Source organism: Tiliqua scincoides, chromosome 5 (genome assembly GCF_035046505.1).
Source record: "Tiliqua scincoides isolate rTilSci1 chromosome 5, rTilSci1.hap2, whole genome shotgun sequence".
NCBI classification, from domain to species: domain Eukaryota; kingdom Metazoa; phylum Chordata; class Lepidosauria; order Squamata; family Scincidae; genus Tiliqua; species Tiliqua scincoides.
The window spans coordinates 48334911-48350111 of NC_089825.1; the positions used below are offsets into that span (position 1 = coordinate 48334911).

The 15201-nt window shown below is 46.1% G+C and overlaps 1 protein-coding gene across 1 annotated transcript; it reads right to left on the bottom strand.

Annotated features, from left to right (window-relative positions):
* On the bottom strand, positions 1–12547 carry GASK1A (golgi associated kinase 1A). The gene is made up of 5 exons (XM_066629158.1): positions 12542–12547; positions 9159–10601; positions 2805–2927; positions 1356–1459; positions 1–211 (listed from the first exon to the last, which is right to left on the bottom strand). Exons 1-5 carry the CDS (start codon positions 12545–12547, stop codon positions 1–3), a joined length of 1887 nt encoding a protein of 628 aa, XP_066485255.1.
* Positions 12548–15201: the final 2654 nt, after the last annotated feature.

Below are 15201 nucleotides of genomic sequence, written 5' to 3' on the forward strand. Positions count from 1 at the left end.
CTAAAAAGATGATTCTTGAAAGGATGTCAAATTGTGTTCCTGCATATACTGCAGCAGGATCTGTCCTCTCCTGTCAATGATCTGAAGCCAAGGTCGAAGGCCTTCATCGCCACCTTGGCTCTCCCAGAATTCTGCATCCACATATAATGATTGCAGAAGCAGGTTTTGTAAACATCCTGACTTGAGCACCGTGACAGCTGTCTCAGGGAACCTGACGAAGAGAATTAAACAGGAATGAAGATGAAGAAGAATTTCAAAGGCAAAATCCCAGCAGCTAAGGCATCAGAGCATGAAGGAAGCAGTCCACCTCAGCACCCTGAAACCTTCTGCTTAGTTCTGATATTGTCATGCAAAGAGAAAGCGATTCCAGGGCTAAGAGGCTTGCCTCAATGCATGGAACACATCCAATTCGTCTGGTAAAAACAGATACACCTTGAGAATCACTATGTTATTGCAGTATAAGCCTTCAGGGACTAGCACCTCCATTGTCAGTCAGTGCAAGATCCAGTTCAGGAAAGCAAATGCCACTACAAAATTGTCTTTCAGTTGCCACAGGACTCTGTTATTTTTGCACTTAGGCAGTGACTGCTCTGGATTCCCTCTGGTAGTGGAGGTTCTTGAGTTTAAGGGTCTTTCCACAGTGAAATTCTTGAAGGGATGCCCTAACCATACACAAGGACCCTAAAATACTGCAGGTCAATGGGCTGCTCCCCCCCACCCACCCCCCCACACATACCATATATATTCCAAGGACAGAACAAAAAGAAATGACACTAAAGTGGAACAGCTTGCCTTCAGGATGACATTGAAAGGTGGCGCACACCGGGGCCATCATAGAACTTCATTCCCAGAAATGGCATCAGAACTTGGCCAGGTTGGGCACTTGCCAAGGGGTGACACTCACTAGCAAGCCCAACTGGTCAGGCACATCCATAAATCCTCAGTACTGGTGGTAGAAGTAGAGCCCAATGCATGCGTAATGGGGGGGGAGGGGCGGCAGACAGGAAGGTCCAGTACAAGGCTTTGCCCCAGAGCTCCCAGCAGTCTGACTCATGTATGGTTCCCACCACAACATCCTTTAGATATAAAATTATTACATGCCCTCTGTTTTTGTTTTTCGTTCTCTTTCTCTTAAACAAAGAGGATATTTCCAGCATAAAGTTGTGTGCCCAAATATATGGGGAGGAGCTGAGAAGGAACACTGGCAATCGTCACCTCGTTAATTTTGTTCCAAGATATGAACTAGTCTTCTGCTCAAAATGAACAATGCCCTTCTATCACAAAGAGGGTGTACATGGTCCATGAAGCTCAGGGCCGTTCTGCCTGCACCCTGGCCTGCCATGCTTAAAACATACCCATCGATACCGTGTAACAGCCTGAAGTTGAGTTTTGCTTCTGGATGGAGAGGTCTGCCCGCATTGTCAATGAATACTAATTGAGAAGGGCTGCTTCTCCGGACCTGGAAAAGAAGAGTAAATTTGGTAGTGATGGAGGATAAGGGTGAGGGAAGGTGGTGCCTGTATAGCTTAGAATGCAATTCTAGGATTGTGATGGGCCGGCGCTAGTCCCTTAAGGCACATAAGGCACATTTACCTTATGCAAACCAAGCTATAAGGCACGTTTGCACCAACTTGTGAGTTGGCTGGGCTGGCGCACATCTGTGTGCCGGCTCACAGAGGTCAAATGTGGCCTTTGCGCTGACGCAGACAGGTAAGTTTGCACTGGCCTCACTAGGCAGTTGTGGGGTTTGGGGAGGATGGAAGGGTGTTCTGGGGTGGGGGAAGTGCAAGGGAAGGGTGAGTCCACGGGCAGGCTGGGCCAGGGACAGGGGGTGGTGCCAGGATCTAGCACTTAGGCTGGATCCTAACCCCCCTCCTGGGCAGCCTGGCCTGCTTGGATCTGCGCCACCTCTTTAGCAACCCCATTTGGGTTGCTGCCATGCAACAAAGGGTAAGGGGAAATGATTTCCAATCAACCTGCCTGTTCCAGTGCAGGTTAGGACTGGGCATTTTTGATTGACTGTTAAAAACATTCGGGGCTGCATGTTTCCCAGCAATATCTGACATTATAGAAGGACAACCCCCCCCCCTTCAAAAAAAAGAGGTCTTGGGGTATTTAGGGACAGAGCTCAAATTGGATTAAGGCTTATGGAAAGTATAGGTGAGCCTTTCTGCCAGAGATGAGTTTAAATGGGTTTTCCAATTAGGACCATTATGGATGGGTTTTTGAAAAGGGTTTCAGACTGGCCAAAAAATATTGTTAGCAGGTTTGACAACTGGAATACATGCATGCACTTATAACCTCTCCCACTGAAAAGGGTTTAGCCTACATGGGACTGTGCTGGCATTTCTCAAACACATTATTGATTGTATCCTGGAAATGAATGATGGAACTACCAGACCCAAAGAGCTTCTTCCTTGCAGAGATGGCAAAGCCGCACTGAAACAGAAACAGTCCACACAGCTCACCATCTAGCTGCACGTTGCATGTATACATGGAGACCCCGTTTGCGTGTTAAAAGCTTGCTTGCAGAGTCGTGGAGGAAAATCTAAATATACAAGGCAGGATACCAACCTCACACTGCATTTCTATATGTGCTGCCTTGTGTGGTGGCCCTGACCTACACCAGCATTTGTTTTGCACCTGTTCTTTCATTCCCAATTATTTTCTTTCATCCAAAACATTTATTTTGACATTTTGCGCAATTGTCCCAGAGAGAAATATAACAAGAAGCAGTAATGCATAACCCTCTGAAATCAATTAGCTGATGACAGGAACAAACACAATCTCTTCGATCGGCTTACCAAGATATGAACCAAGACCAGCTCTGCAGGGTTTCTGCATTTCTCATGAAGCATTTCCTGAACGCAAGGCTCAAAAGGGTCTGGCTGAAAGCCACAGCAGTATCGATCCAGGCGGTCGTGGACCTGGGAGAGATGTGGAGTACGCAGAGGCATCAGAATTTCATATCGCTGCATGCAAGGCCAATGAATACTACTGGCTGAGTAGTAACTCTTAACTGATTCATTTTTGGAAATGAATGGCTTAGTGGAAACTCTAGTGGAAAAGAGTGGCTTAGACCAGTGATTCCCAGACTCCTACAGGGGAAACCAGGTAAGAGTTTGCATAGGTAGGGTGGGGGGGCAGCAACAGCACCGCAAGGATCACAGTGCTGCCACTTCCAAGGGGCTTTTTCAATTATGGGGGGGGCGGAACTAAGAGAAGTTAAAGGTTTAAAGCTGTCAATTCAGTTCCATTAAGAGATGGGACTTGTTGATTCCATTCAGGGCCCCTGTACTTTTCCCCTTATAATTTAAGCACCTGCATTTCCCCCTAACATGCAGCCTGTGTCCTTCTTCTGGGGAGCTGAACTACAAGATCCACGTTCAAATTCCTGCTTGGCCATGAAGCTTCCTGGGTGACCTTGGGCCAGTCACTCTCTCTCTCTCTCTCTCTCTCTCTCTCTCTCTCTCTCTCTTGCTCAGCCTCACCTACCTCACAGGGTTGTTGTGAAGACAAAAGGAGGGGAGGAATTATGTACACTCCTTTGAGCTGCTTGGAGGAAGGGTGGTAATAAAATGTGAAAAACAAACAAATACTGCAAGGAGGGGAGGCTGAGAGATGGTGGTTTGTCTAAAATTATCTCATTTGTGACAGAGGCTGCAGCCACACCGCAGCTTAAGAAATGAAGGTGGTGAAAAGAAGCATTATAGCCTATGCTACATATACCCAGTTATTTTCTTGCACTGTCATCTCTGGATAAACAGGTATTTAAAACTTCATAGATATATGCACCATAGGCAAAGATTATGCCGCTGTCAACTCAACATTGTGCAAGAAGGGGACTTCCCAGCTCAGGGCTCCCACTCGTAATTACGGCACCATTAAGCAAAAAGGCAGATTTCTTGGGCTGGTTTCAGAACCAGCAAAAATCCTGTTATTTCTCTATTGAAAATCAAGCTGATATTCTCACCATTTCAGCAGATGGTGCGTTAACAGAATATCTGAGAGTGTGGAAGTTGGCAGGCATTCAACAGTGTCTCTGCTTTCTCGTGTTCTGAGATTGCCAGGGAAAATATCGAGGCAGTTCAAAAAAAATATCATACAGCCTCCATTACATAGTTTTTGGCATTAAAATTACCATTCCCCCAGCCAGTCTTCTGTAGATTTGTATACTGGCCTTTACATTGAGCAGAACAGCAGTATCAGATAAAGCTGTTTCTTGTAATTATTTCTCTGGAGAGCATCACTAAAATTCCAGTCTTACCACATTTCTGAATAGCAAGTGTCCACATGGGTGTATCCAGTGGCTGTATTCTCTGCCATACAAGACAATAATAATTTGTCATGGAATGCAATCATATAATGCAGCTCATGAGAACACAGAATTCCTGGGAAGCTCAGCTTAATGTTTAAAACCCTGCAAGATACTGGTCCTCATTGTTGTACAGAAATGTGTGTATATATACACACAAATCTTGTGGTTGTCTTGTGTTTCTGGAACAGGAGACATATATCTGCCTTGCAACAAACCACTTTTAAGTCCTGGAAGAATATAAAAAGCTGTCTCAAATATTGCTTGCTGCGGGGGAAGGGGGGGCAGGCTTGCTGCTCCAAGAAAAAAGGGGGTTACGTTCCACCAGCTAGCCATGAGCCTCCATGCTGACATGCTCCATGGCCATGGATTCAATCATCCTGATGTCATCTGCAGAGGCAACTGCTAAACCTGGGCAGACTTTCTCCCCATATTCTGGAACCCTTTGCAGTGAAACATCATATACTTTCCAATCCAGGACGGGCCTCCCGGAGCCGGAGGCAGCATGCCAAATGCTTTCTTTCCCTTGCCTGGTGAGGCACCAGGGAGTCAGAGTAGAAAAGCAAGTGTGGATTCAGAAGTTCCCAACACTGTATGCACCATTCGCCTATCCTGCCTCATCCCTCTCTTCCTTTTCCAATCTAGGGAGCAGGCAGAGAAGGAGAAGCAGTGGAAATAAGCAGATGGATGAAGATGAGTGCCATCCCCACCAAACTTCTGCCTGAAGCAACTGCCTAAGAGCCAAATCCTATTCATGTCTACACAGAAGTAATCACATTACAATCAATGGGGCTTACACCCAGGAAAGTGTGGCTAGAGTTGCAGCCTAAGGGTGCAATCCTAATATGGCATTGTGAAAGTGCCATAAAGCACTTTCGAGCCACTGGGAGAGGAAGAGGCCAGCCCAAGTCCTGCTCAGCTGCGAAAACAGGTAAGTTCGCTGGCCAAGCTTGGCCAGCGCGGGGGTCAGGAAAGTACAGGGAGGGCAGGAGGGAGGTGTTCCTGGGCGGGGGGAAGGCAGGTGGCAGTCAGGCCCATGGGTGGACAGGGGGTAAGCAGGGGTAGGGCCAGGCCTATCCCCATTTCTGGGCAGCTCGGGGCAGTTCCGGACTGCTCAGATCTGTGCCACCTCCTGAGGTGGCATAGATCCAAGTACCCATTGGGGCTGCTGCTGCTGCTTTACCCAGGGTAAGGGGAAGTTATTCCCCTTGCCCTAGGCTGAGCCTTTTTCAGCCCCAACCCTGCCTTGGATGTGGGGCAGACCCACTGGTCTGCCTGCTCCAGGGCAGGCTGGGATTGGGCTGTAGTCAGCCTCATGGATTGGGTTTTTCAGGGTCTGAATTTTGCCTCTGCCATGAATTCAGACAAGTTAAGCCCTCTCAGCCTTCCCATTTGCATCATGAAAATAGTAGTGCTTACCTTACAGCAGTGGTTCCCAAACTGGTGGGTTGTGAGCCACCAGCCTGGGAAGTACTTGTTACTGGCCGCTTGAGAGAAGGGAAGGGGGAGAAGGCAGTGATGCAATCCCCAGGATTGTGCTACTGCCAGGGATAGGTTTTCAACTTACCTCCCCCTGTGGCAGCCTCTAGGGGGTGTGAAGAGCCCCACAGATGCTTCTGCAGGGTTCCCCAAGCCTTACAAATGTTAAAAATACCGATTGGAAATCACTTTCAAGGAGCAGTTTGGGAACCACTGCCTTACAAGGACATCATCAAGATAATACATGAGAAGCACTTTGCACATTAAACAAAAAATGGTATAAATGCTAATGGCACATGCATTATAATATTGTGACTCTGATTTTAGAAGGTATAATTAATGGTTTGATTCACTGCTATCTTTTATTAGCTGCAGAGCAAAAATAAAGGGAGGAAGGATTGGTGGGCCTGGATGCAGAACCACATACAGCTGCAGCATAATTCAGTTTGAAATTGAGGAGACTTAGGTCACACAAGAATGGGGCCTAAGTGATCCAAGAGGCCTTCCTTTTCATGGAAAGATTCACTAAAACAAGCATCAATGATTTGAGCAAAAAGGGGGTGAGAGCAATTAAATGGATCCACCAACACAGATGGGATGTGCAATCACCACGCTGTTCAGAAGAGTGACGGTTGGCAAAAAGTGTAAGTTTTTTAAGCACTGTACACTACATTGTCTCTTCAGGAGGCTTTTCTTGGCAGGAAAACGAAACCCTTCTTCCTGCAGAGAGCTGTTTGTAGCGCAATTGGAATGATAGCAGCGAGTCAAGGCATGAAAAAAAATCACCCTTCTGTGAGGTTTGGGGAGTTTGATGATGGATTTTCATCCATGCTGCTCACCTTTAGGAATTCATGTGGAACAGCTATATATTAAGCAAGGTGCAAACAACCATAAGCTGACGAGAAAGTCCTGAACAACATTTAATAATGGAAAAGCCAGCTCATCTCTGTGGAATTTTGAAACCGTTCTGGAGGATTTGCTCAAAAGCTGAAGCCGTCTCGAGGACATGGTTTGATTCTCAACCAAGAACATCAAACAATAAGAATCATATCTCCACAAGCCAGCACACACAGTTGAGATCTGCTGCTCTTCCAAGTGGAGTCATTTGGTTGTAATGCCGTATGTGGACAGAACTTCAGTGAGCCAGTAGGAATTCTCATGATTGCAACAGAACTTTTTCCAGCCACGATCATGGACATGAGCTGTAGGCCTTACTCATTACAAGTCTCTGTTCACAATGACCCGTTACCCCAGCAGTGACAGTGGACCAGTTGCAATAGAGGCAACTTCAGATTCATTGGAAGTCATGCTGGGGAACCTGACGTGGATGTCACTGCTCTGCCTGGCTGGGATGCCAGGCTGGACATTCCTCAACCCAGAATGGGCTTGTGGTGGAACCCAGCACTTTAGAAATGCCATCCACATTTTATTCCTTTTTGGTCCAGAGGCTATTCAGCCCCTGCTCCAGTTTGCAATCCCTGTCTGAATTTTGCAGCTGTCTTCTCCTGTCCTTGTCCAACATGGTGATTCTTCTGCTACTTGAGGATCTGGGTGCAATTGTTCTTGGAAGAGATTAGGAGTATAGAAGGCCACCTTCTACTGAGTGGGGCTACTGGGTCACCTAGCGCCATACGGTCTATACTGACAGGCAGGGGCTCTCCAGGGCAGCCTTTCTCAACCGGTGGTATGTGTACCACTTGTGGTACATAAGGTGTTATCCAGTAGTACAAAAGCACCCCCAGACACCCACTGCCCAACAGCACAACCAGGAAACGATGCACCAAACAACAGGAGGAGGCTCAGCTTGGTGAGCAGAGCTCCAGCATGCTGTTTTCGCATTCTTGAAAAAGCCCTCCCAGTCACCCTGAGCGTCTTACCATGTTAAGTGCATCGCATCCTGGTCTTGTAGGCCTCCCAGCCTGGAAGTAACTGGCAATGATGTCATCACACTTTCCTTCTGGTGGTACACGCGATGGGCCAACATTTGCAGGGTGCTATGTCGTGAATGGTATGCAGAGAAATACTGCTCTATGATTTTCCCAGCCCTGCCTGGGGAGGCCAGGGATTGAACCTGGGACTTTCATAGAAAGCAGGTGCTCTACCACTGAGCAACAGCTCTCATAGGCCATACACTCTGCTTTTCTAAAAGCAAAAATTTTAGAAAACTGGGCTGAACTTCCATTGCATCAGACTACTGTTGAAGCTCCCACAACTTTAAGAAGCAATGGCTTGTGTTATTATTGTATTATTTATTATTTTTGTGTTATTTTATTATTTAAGAAACCATGGCTTTTGATGCAGCAGAGATTAGGCAGATGGGGGGGGGGCTGGTGCTAGGAAAAAATGAATTTTACTAATATTCAGTTGTCCAATGTATTTACTGTGCATCACTAGGCATTACAATACTTGCTGAGTATCCAGTGTCAAAACTTGGGTAGAGTTTTTAAGGATCGATTAATCCACTGTCATGGTTGCAAAAAAAAAAAAATTTCCTCTGTGTGAAGTCAATTAGAAATCAAAATATAGGTTCCCCACTCACCTACCCCAAAATCCCATTTAAAAGTGAGAAAGGGCAGTTCTATTTGAATTCCCTTCCCAAATAGGAAAGAGAAGTTGGGCAGATCTGGTGTGTATATAAGGGCAACCCTTTGCCTATCCAAGTGTTCTGAGGCCAGAGTTTCTGGAGCTGGAGTTGTCTGGCAGAGATACTGAGAGCCAATCACTAAACTGAATCACTGAAGCCATGTCTGCCCAATGTTGCATATACGCAACAGGGACCAAATGTGTATACCTTTTGGCCAGTCAAAAATGGGCAAGCAATGGTGAAATTGCTAAAGTGAGTTCGTATGCTGAAATTACATAAGATGAAGATTGATCCTGAGAATACCCCTTGGAAATAAGCCTTTTCTGTTGGAAGAGTAGCATTGCCTCTCTTAACCTTCCGGGGTTGTTCTGGAATGACGCCAAGCTGCTAAAGTGCCAACCAGGCACTGATTTCAACGGGAGAGCGAAGCATCCCTAATCCCTCAAAGCTCGGCAAAGAACTGAATCTTTGGAATGCTAGGGACTGAGGACAATGCTAGGTGGGTTGGCATCAGCTATCCCATGGTACCTTGGGATCATCACACTCACATCCTAAAAACACTTTTTGGGTATACCTATTTTATCTGAGTACCAATGAAATAAAGTGTGTGTAGATCTCGTTGGCTCTCTGAGTTTCCTCTTCCAATTTCTTTTGAAAAACCTGGAAAATTGATTTCTCTCTGTTCTATTTTCCCTATATTTTTAATTCTGTAGCATTCCATACCTGGGAAATAAAGAGATAGAAAACTTAGAGAAAATGTTGCTCTGCCACCAGGTCTACCTGTAGGAGAAAATCGAAGAGTACCAATTTGGCCCATTCTGAGTGCAGGATGCTCAAACATGGAGCTTTTCCAAGAGCTGTTCTGGAATCTGCCATGCCACATCGTTGCCTCAGTAATTCCTGGTACTGCTTCCATCCGAGGGCAAAGGAGTTCTGGTCATTGTTGGAGTCATTCAAGTGTTGTATATCCGGTGCCCACCATATGATGGGCCTAGCGGCACCAGTGGTGTATTTGTACGGTAGCAGGTGACTGCTGAATTTCCTGGCCATCGCAGGCAGGCTCCGACGCAGCCCCAGTACTCTATCCAAGTGGAAAGCCAAAACCTCATAGAGGTCAGTGGACCGCTTGATTAACCCACATCGCCCATCCAAACATGGGTCACGTGAAAAAGAATCTGGGTTGGATGACAATGCGACTCTGAGTACCTGCCCATGGGCAGGGATTCTGGCTTTATTGACAATTGCACCCGTGGCCAGAAGCTTCATCTTCTGCACATCATCAGGAGTCAACCAAGGCACGATCTTCTCACCAGTCCTCAGCTGGCCCTCCAGTTTTCCAGGGACAGCTATGTCTCGTGGTGCTGTGCACCATTCTGATTTCTGCAGCCCTTCTATACCTCTGGCCCAAAAATGCGTTCCTTGAGGATTCCAAGAGGGAGTATTAGCCATCTGTCCCCAAGTGCCTGTCATGCTCTGGAAGGACCGTCTGCCCGAGATAACGGCTTTGATTAAATCGGAGGATTTGCGTTCGACACCAGCTGTCTGCACATCTGGTTTGCATTGCTCCTGTGGTACAGCTAGCTGGCCCGCAGAAGAATTTTTAAGATAGAAAAGAGCTCCAAGTTTTCCATCTTGTGAAAGAGGAGAAAAAGGAGCCAACTCCCTTTGTGGTTTCCAGTCTATCTCCTTCTTTGTATGCAAATAGAAGCTAAGATATTTCCCTTTGTTCTGCAGAGTAAAAGGAACAACAGATTCTCTTTGGTGTTGACGGTTAGTCCATGAAGGATAATTTTTGTGGCCTTGTTTTCTGCGATGTTCCGAGAGCGTCGCCGCCATGTTCTCTTTTCCGGTCTGTCCCGTGTCCTCCCTCTTTGCTTTTAATCCCCGCCGATTTTGTCTGCCCTGACTATTCGGTTTGCTGTGTTCTTTGCAGACAGAGCTGGGATTCAGTACACCTTGTCTTCCCTGAGGGTTGGGCCATTTTCGATGGCCAAAGCGCCATGGCTGTCGGGACACGGCAACTGTGGAGTTCAGCCACACCCGCTTGGACCGGGAAGAGGTCCCAAGTGGCTTGTGCAGAGGCACTTGGAAATCAGATTCCTTGTTGCTGCTCAGGGACACAGGAGAGAAACTGGTCAGAGCAACCATTGACAAGGCAAGCAAGAAGCAACATCCAGCCAGAGGCGATTTCTTCAGTCGCTTTCTATACCATGGTCTCTGGGCCTGTGGGAACAGAAAAGAAAATATTTACCAGAACCTGCTACAGGTCGGCATTGAGCATGCAGAAGAGATAGGAAGAAAGAAGTGCTGTTTAACCTTTTGAGAACTGTGAGACTTCCACATGATTTTGACAGGAGGCAGCAGTGGTCAGGACGCAGGATATTTAAGCCCATGCTGGTCTCTGCAGTTTGAAGCTGTTGACATTGTTTTGTATGTACTTAACATTCCTATGCCACTGAGGCGCCCATGTTATCCTCTCTTCTGAGTTCCATGAATGCATTTGAACATTTGAACAGAGCCAATGTGGTGTAGAGGTTAGAGTATTGGACTAGAACAGCATTTCTCAGCCATTGGTACTCGTACCACCAGTGGTACTTGAGGTGGTGTCCGATGGTACATGTGTCACATCACATCCCAATCAGGAAGTAACTGACATCATTGCCAGTTACTTCTGGTGGTACTTCCAATAGGTGGACCATGCGTAGTGGTACGGTAGGGGACAAGTGTTGAGAAACGCTGGACTAGAATTAAGGGAACCTTAGACTGGTTTGGGCCACATGATCTCTTGTCACATAATGATAATCTGATCTTGTCAGAGGTTGTTGGCTGGGTTCACCTATCTTCCTCTGTGCTGACTACAGAGTCTGAGAAGGTCTTGACAAGACCTCGTCTGGATGCATTTCCTTATGTTATTTGGCATCTGAAATCATGCCTGACTTTCAGCACATCTAGGCAGCTAGCAAAGCTGAGATTTACACTAATATGCGTAAGAGAATGAAACCCAATGCGGCACATAGGCAGCATCAATACGCATGTGAAAAAGAACATAAATATGGGGGGGGGGACACATAACAATATCAAAGAGGGTGTAGAATCAAACAGATTAAAAAACAGTTTTCCAATCTCCAGACTCCACCACAGAATCATTGGGCCTCATATTCACCCACTAAATAATAATTTAGTAAATAATAATTTAGTACAGGGAACACCCATCGCTGAGGGTGAACTCAGAGAAAAAAAACAGGGAGGCATTCAAAGGAGAAAGCACTGTAGTGATGGGTGCCTTCAATTACCCTCCCATCGATTGGGTGAGTTCATGTTCAGACCACAAAATAAGAGACAATGTCTAGATACATTTCTAGATGACTGTCCTTAAATAGTCGCTCTTGGAACCAGCCAGAGGGGAGGCAACCCTTGACTTAACCCTATGTGGCACCACACTTCAAGAAGGATATTATAGAGCAGATATAAGGTGCAAAAGAATACTGGAGAACCTTCAACCAAAATGGTCACAGGGCTGAACATATGAGGAAAGGTCTTTTTTGGCTGGGGGGTGAACATGGGGGGAATGATTGAGATCTATACAGTTATTCAGGGTGTAGAAAAACTGAACTTTTCCTCCCTCTCTCACAGCAGTAGCATAGCTGGGGGGGGCAAAATGGTAAGTACTGCAGGCGCACAATGTGCCGTGTAAAGTGGCCTCTCCCACTCACCACTGGAGCCATTCCAGGCAGCGATGGCCACGTACAGGTTTGGTTTGGTTTGGTTTGGTTTGGCTCACCAAACCAAACAGAGTCTCCTGTGTATTGCCATCACTGCATTGGAATGGCTCCTTCCAATTGGAGTGGAGTGGAGGGGCTGCTTACACTTTGTGGCACCTGCAATATTAACCATTTTGGCCTCCCCTAGCGACACTACTGCCTCACATCTCCATGAGTAGAGGTCACCCAATGAAACTGATTGGCAGGAGATTACTTCTTCACAGAGCTCATAGCTAGACGGTGGAATTCATTGCCACAAGATGTGGTGATGGCCACTAGCTTAAATGGTTTTAAAGGGAGTTTGGAGGAACTCATGGACTTATCAAAGGCTACTAATCACGAAGGCTCCGTATTACCTCATGGACTTATCAAAGGCTACTAATCACGAAGGCTCCGTATTACCTCCATGTTCAATGACAGTATACCTCTGAATACCTTTTGCAAGGGAGCAATGTTAGGACAGAAGTATGCCTTTTTATCCAACTCGTGAGCTTCCCAGAGCCAGCTGGGGGTGGGGGCATTGTGTGAAAGAACTGTGAACTAGTTGGGTGTTTGGCACCATCCAAGTGGGCTTTTCTTTGGTTCTTTTGTGAAGGATTGAGTTTTTCACAAATAGGCCTTTACGCAACCTGTGATATGCTCACCTGATTGCCATGGAGACAATCTCCCTTATTTCACTTGTTTAAAAAAAGTATGGTTTGAAAGAACACAACTGCCAATGGTAACTTGATCGTCTCACAGCTCTAATCATGTTGGGAAGCAACTTTGTTCTGCCCTCCTCCCAACCTCTTCTCATGGAAGGGGATCCTCATTAGCTATAGCTTCGTGATTATTTAGCTGAATAAGCACTAGTGGAAATCAGGCAAACAGCAGGATGACTGAAATAGGCAGAATTCTGGTTTCATATTTCCATATATTTGTAGAGACACACAGTGGGTTAGATTTACAAAGTACTTTTTTAAGTGCATGGGAGGCAGAGAAAGCCCAAACTCCCAACATTCACTAGGAACACGGCCAATTAGGACACTTTGAACAGAGGGCTCAGTGCACTTCTTAGCAATTATCTCAATAAACCTTGCTACAAGAACCCTGTAAGGTAGGTCAGCACAAGGGTCAAATGAGATAAGAAATGAAATGCATTCTTGCATCTCTGTTCCTTTAAACTTGAGTGTGTATAATCACAGCTATGGGGCCCTGATCTAGACGGCAACCACAGGCAGAAGGGTTAACCCTTTCTCTCTGCAAATTCCTCCACAGCTATTTCCACCAGCAGTTTCCAAACTGTGGGTCAGTGGCCCATCAGTGGGTTATGGCCAAATTTTTGGTGGGTTGCAAAACAGACAAGGTAGATTATACTATATGCATCAAGGCTTAAACAACCTGCTATTTGGAGGGAAGTACTGCTGCCCAATCACCATTATAGCCACAGAGACTTGAGCGGCTGATGAAGTGAAGCTTTTTTTTAGGTGGGTCCCAATGGTAAAACATTTGGGAACTATTGATTTACACCCATGTGCTTTTTTTTCCTGCCAGTACAGTAAACAGCAGCTGAGGATATAATTTTAATATGAAAAATGGTACAGGGAAAAAAGTCTTTAAAAACCGTCTCTCATCTTTGTTCCCAATTTGGATTGAGGTTCCCTGCAATTTTGTTTAAATTTAAGGAGGCAGCAGTTTTAACAATGCATTTTCAAGGCACATCTAGTTTGACCCTATTGCCACATTTATAGCAAGGGAGCGAGACTGAATGAGAGCAAATTGCCTAGGGCCATCTAGTCAGTGAATGCGAGATTCAACCTGTGGAAATCCTGGTTCATAGCTCAGTGTCTTCTTACTCTCCCTCAAAAGCCAACACACTTTAATGAAGTCTGCAGCCACAGGTTCATGTAGTCATAGATCAAAGACCTTCATGAAGACTCAGTGGATGATCTTCTGCCCTGTCAGACATTCAGCAAACTTGAATCCCTGGCTCCCCATTGTTTACGTGGGGGTGAGGATATTTTCCTGTGGTTACTCAGCAATATGTGATCAGTAAATACAGACCTTGCCTAATGTCTTGTGAAAACAATAGCTTGGGAGCTGGTGCTGTGAACAAACTTTACAGCATGTTTGCAACACCCTCTGCTAGTGCAGCAGCCGCTGCACTGATGGAGAGCCGGGTTTGGATTGAGCTCTCAGTGTATCACAGTACACTCCTCTGGTAGCCTCATTCATGCATGCACTGTACAGCTTCTTATGATCCCCATCCTCCTGAGTGAAACTCTGAATACAGCTTCCTGCCAAAAGTTACACCATATGCTGCTTAGGGAAAAAGCCAGGACACAACATAAATCTTTGCATGAAATTCTGGACTCTACTGTGCAGCCTTTAGTTATATTCAAGTTAAGTGCCATGTTCAGGGACTCAGGCTCCTGCAAATCTACCTGCATGAAATCCAAACCAATCTCAGTGTCTTCTTTTCTCCATCTGCACCTTTTTCCCCTCCAGGTCCCTCCTTAATATAATACATTCTCTCCATGACTTCTGTAAACTTGGTCTCGCATCACAAAAAACAGAACCAACATAAATTATGAAGAACTGCCATGCCAGAAATCTGCTCTTAATTTCCTTGTCTACTCCTCCTCTAGTCTCTTTAGAGATATGGACATCCTTTTCTTTGCACTCACCACTAAAACTGTGCCTGCATTTGTGTCTGCATCTCTTCAGCTTGCTTCTTTTTGCTTTGTTAAGTTCCATAGCTACTTTTTTTGCCTATCAATTGCAGACACAGAAAAGAACCATATGAGAATGACTGATAGCACAATCCAAACTTGCCACTGTGCCTGCTGAGGGTGTTACGAACATGCCATAAAGCATGATTGTGGCACCCAGAGAGTGAGCAGCGACAGAGGGGATGCCTGCTCCAACCTGCTGATGCGGCATCCAGTTGGATGAGCCTCCAGCAGAAGTAAGAGACATGCCGGGCAGCAGAAGGACTGTAGGAAGGTGCTTAGGAGGTGGGGAGGGGCATTTCTGGGCAGGGGAGGTGGAGCGGAGGCGGATCAGGGCAGGGCAAAATCAGC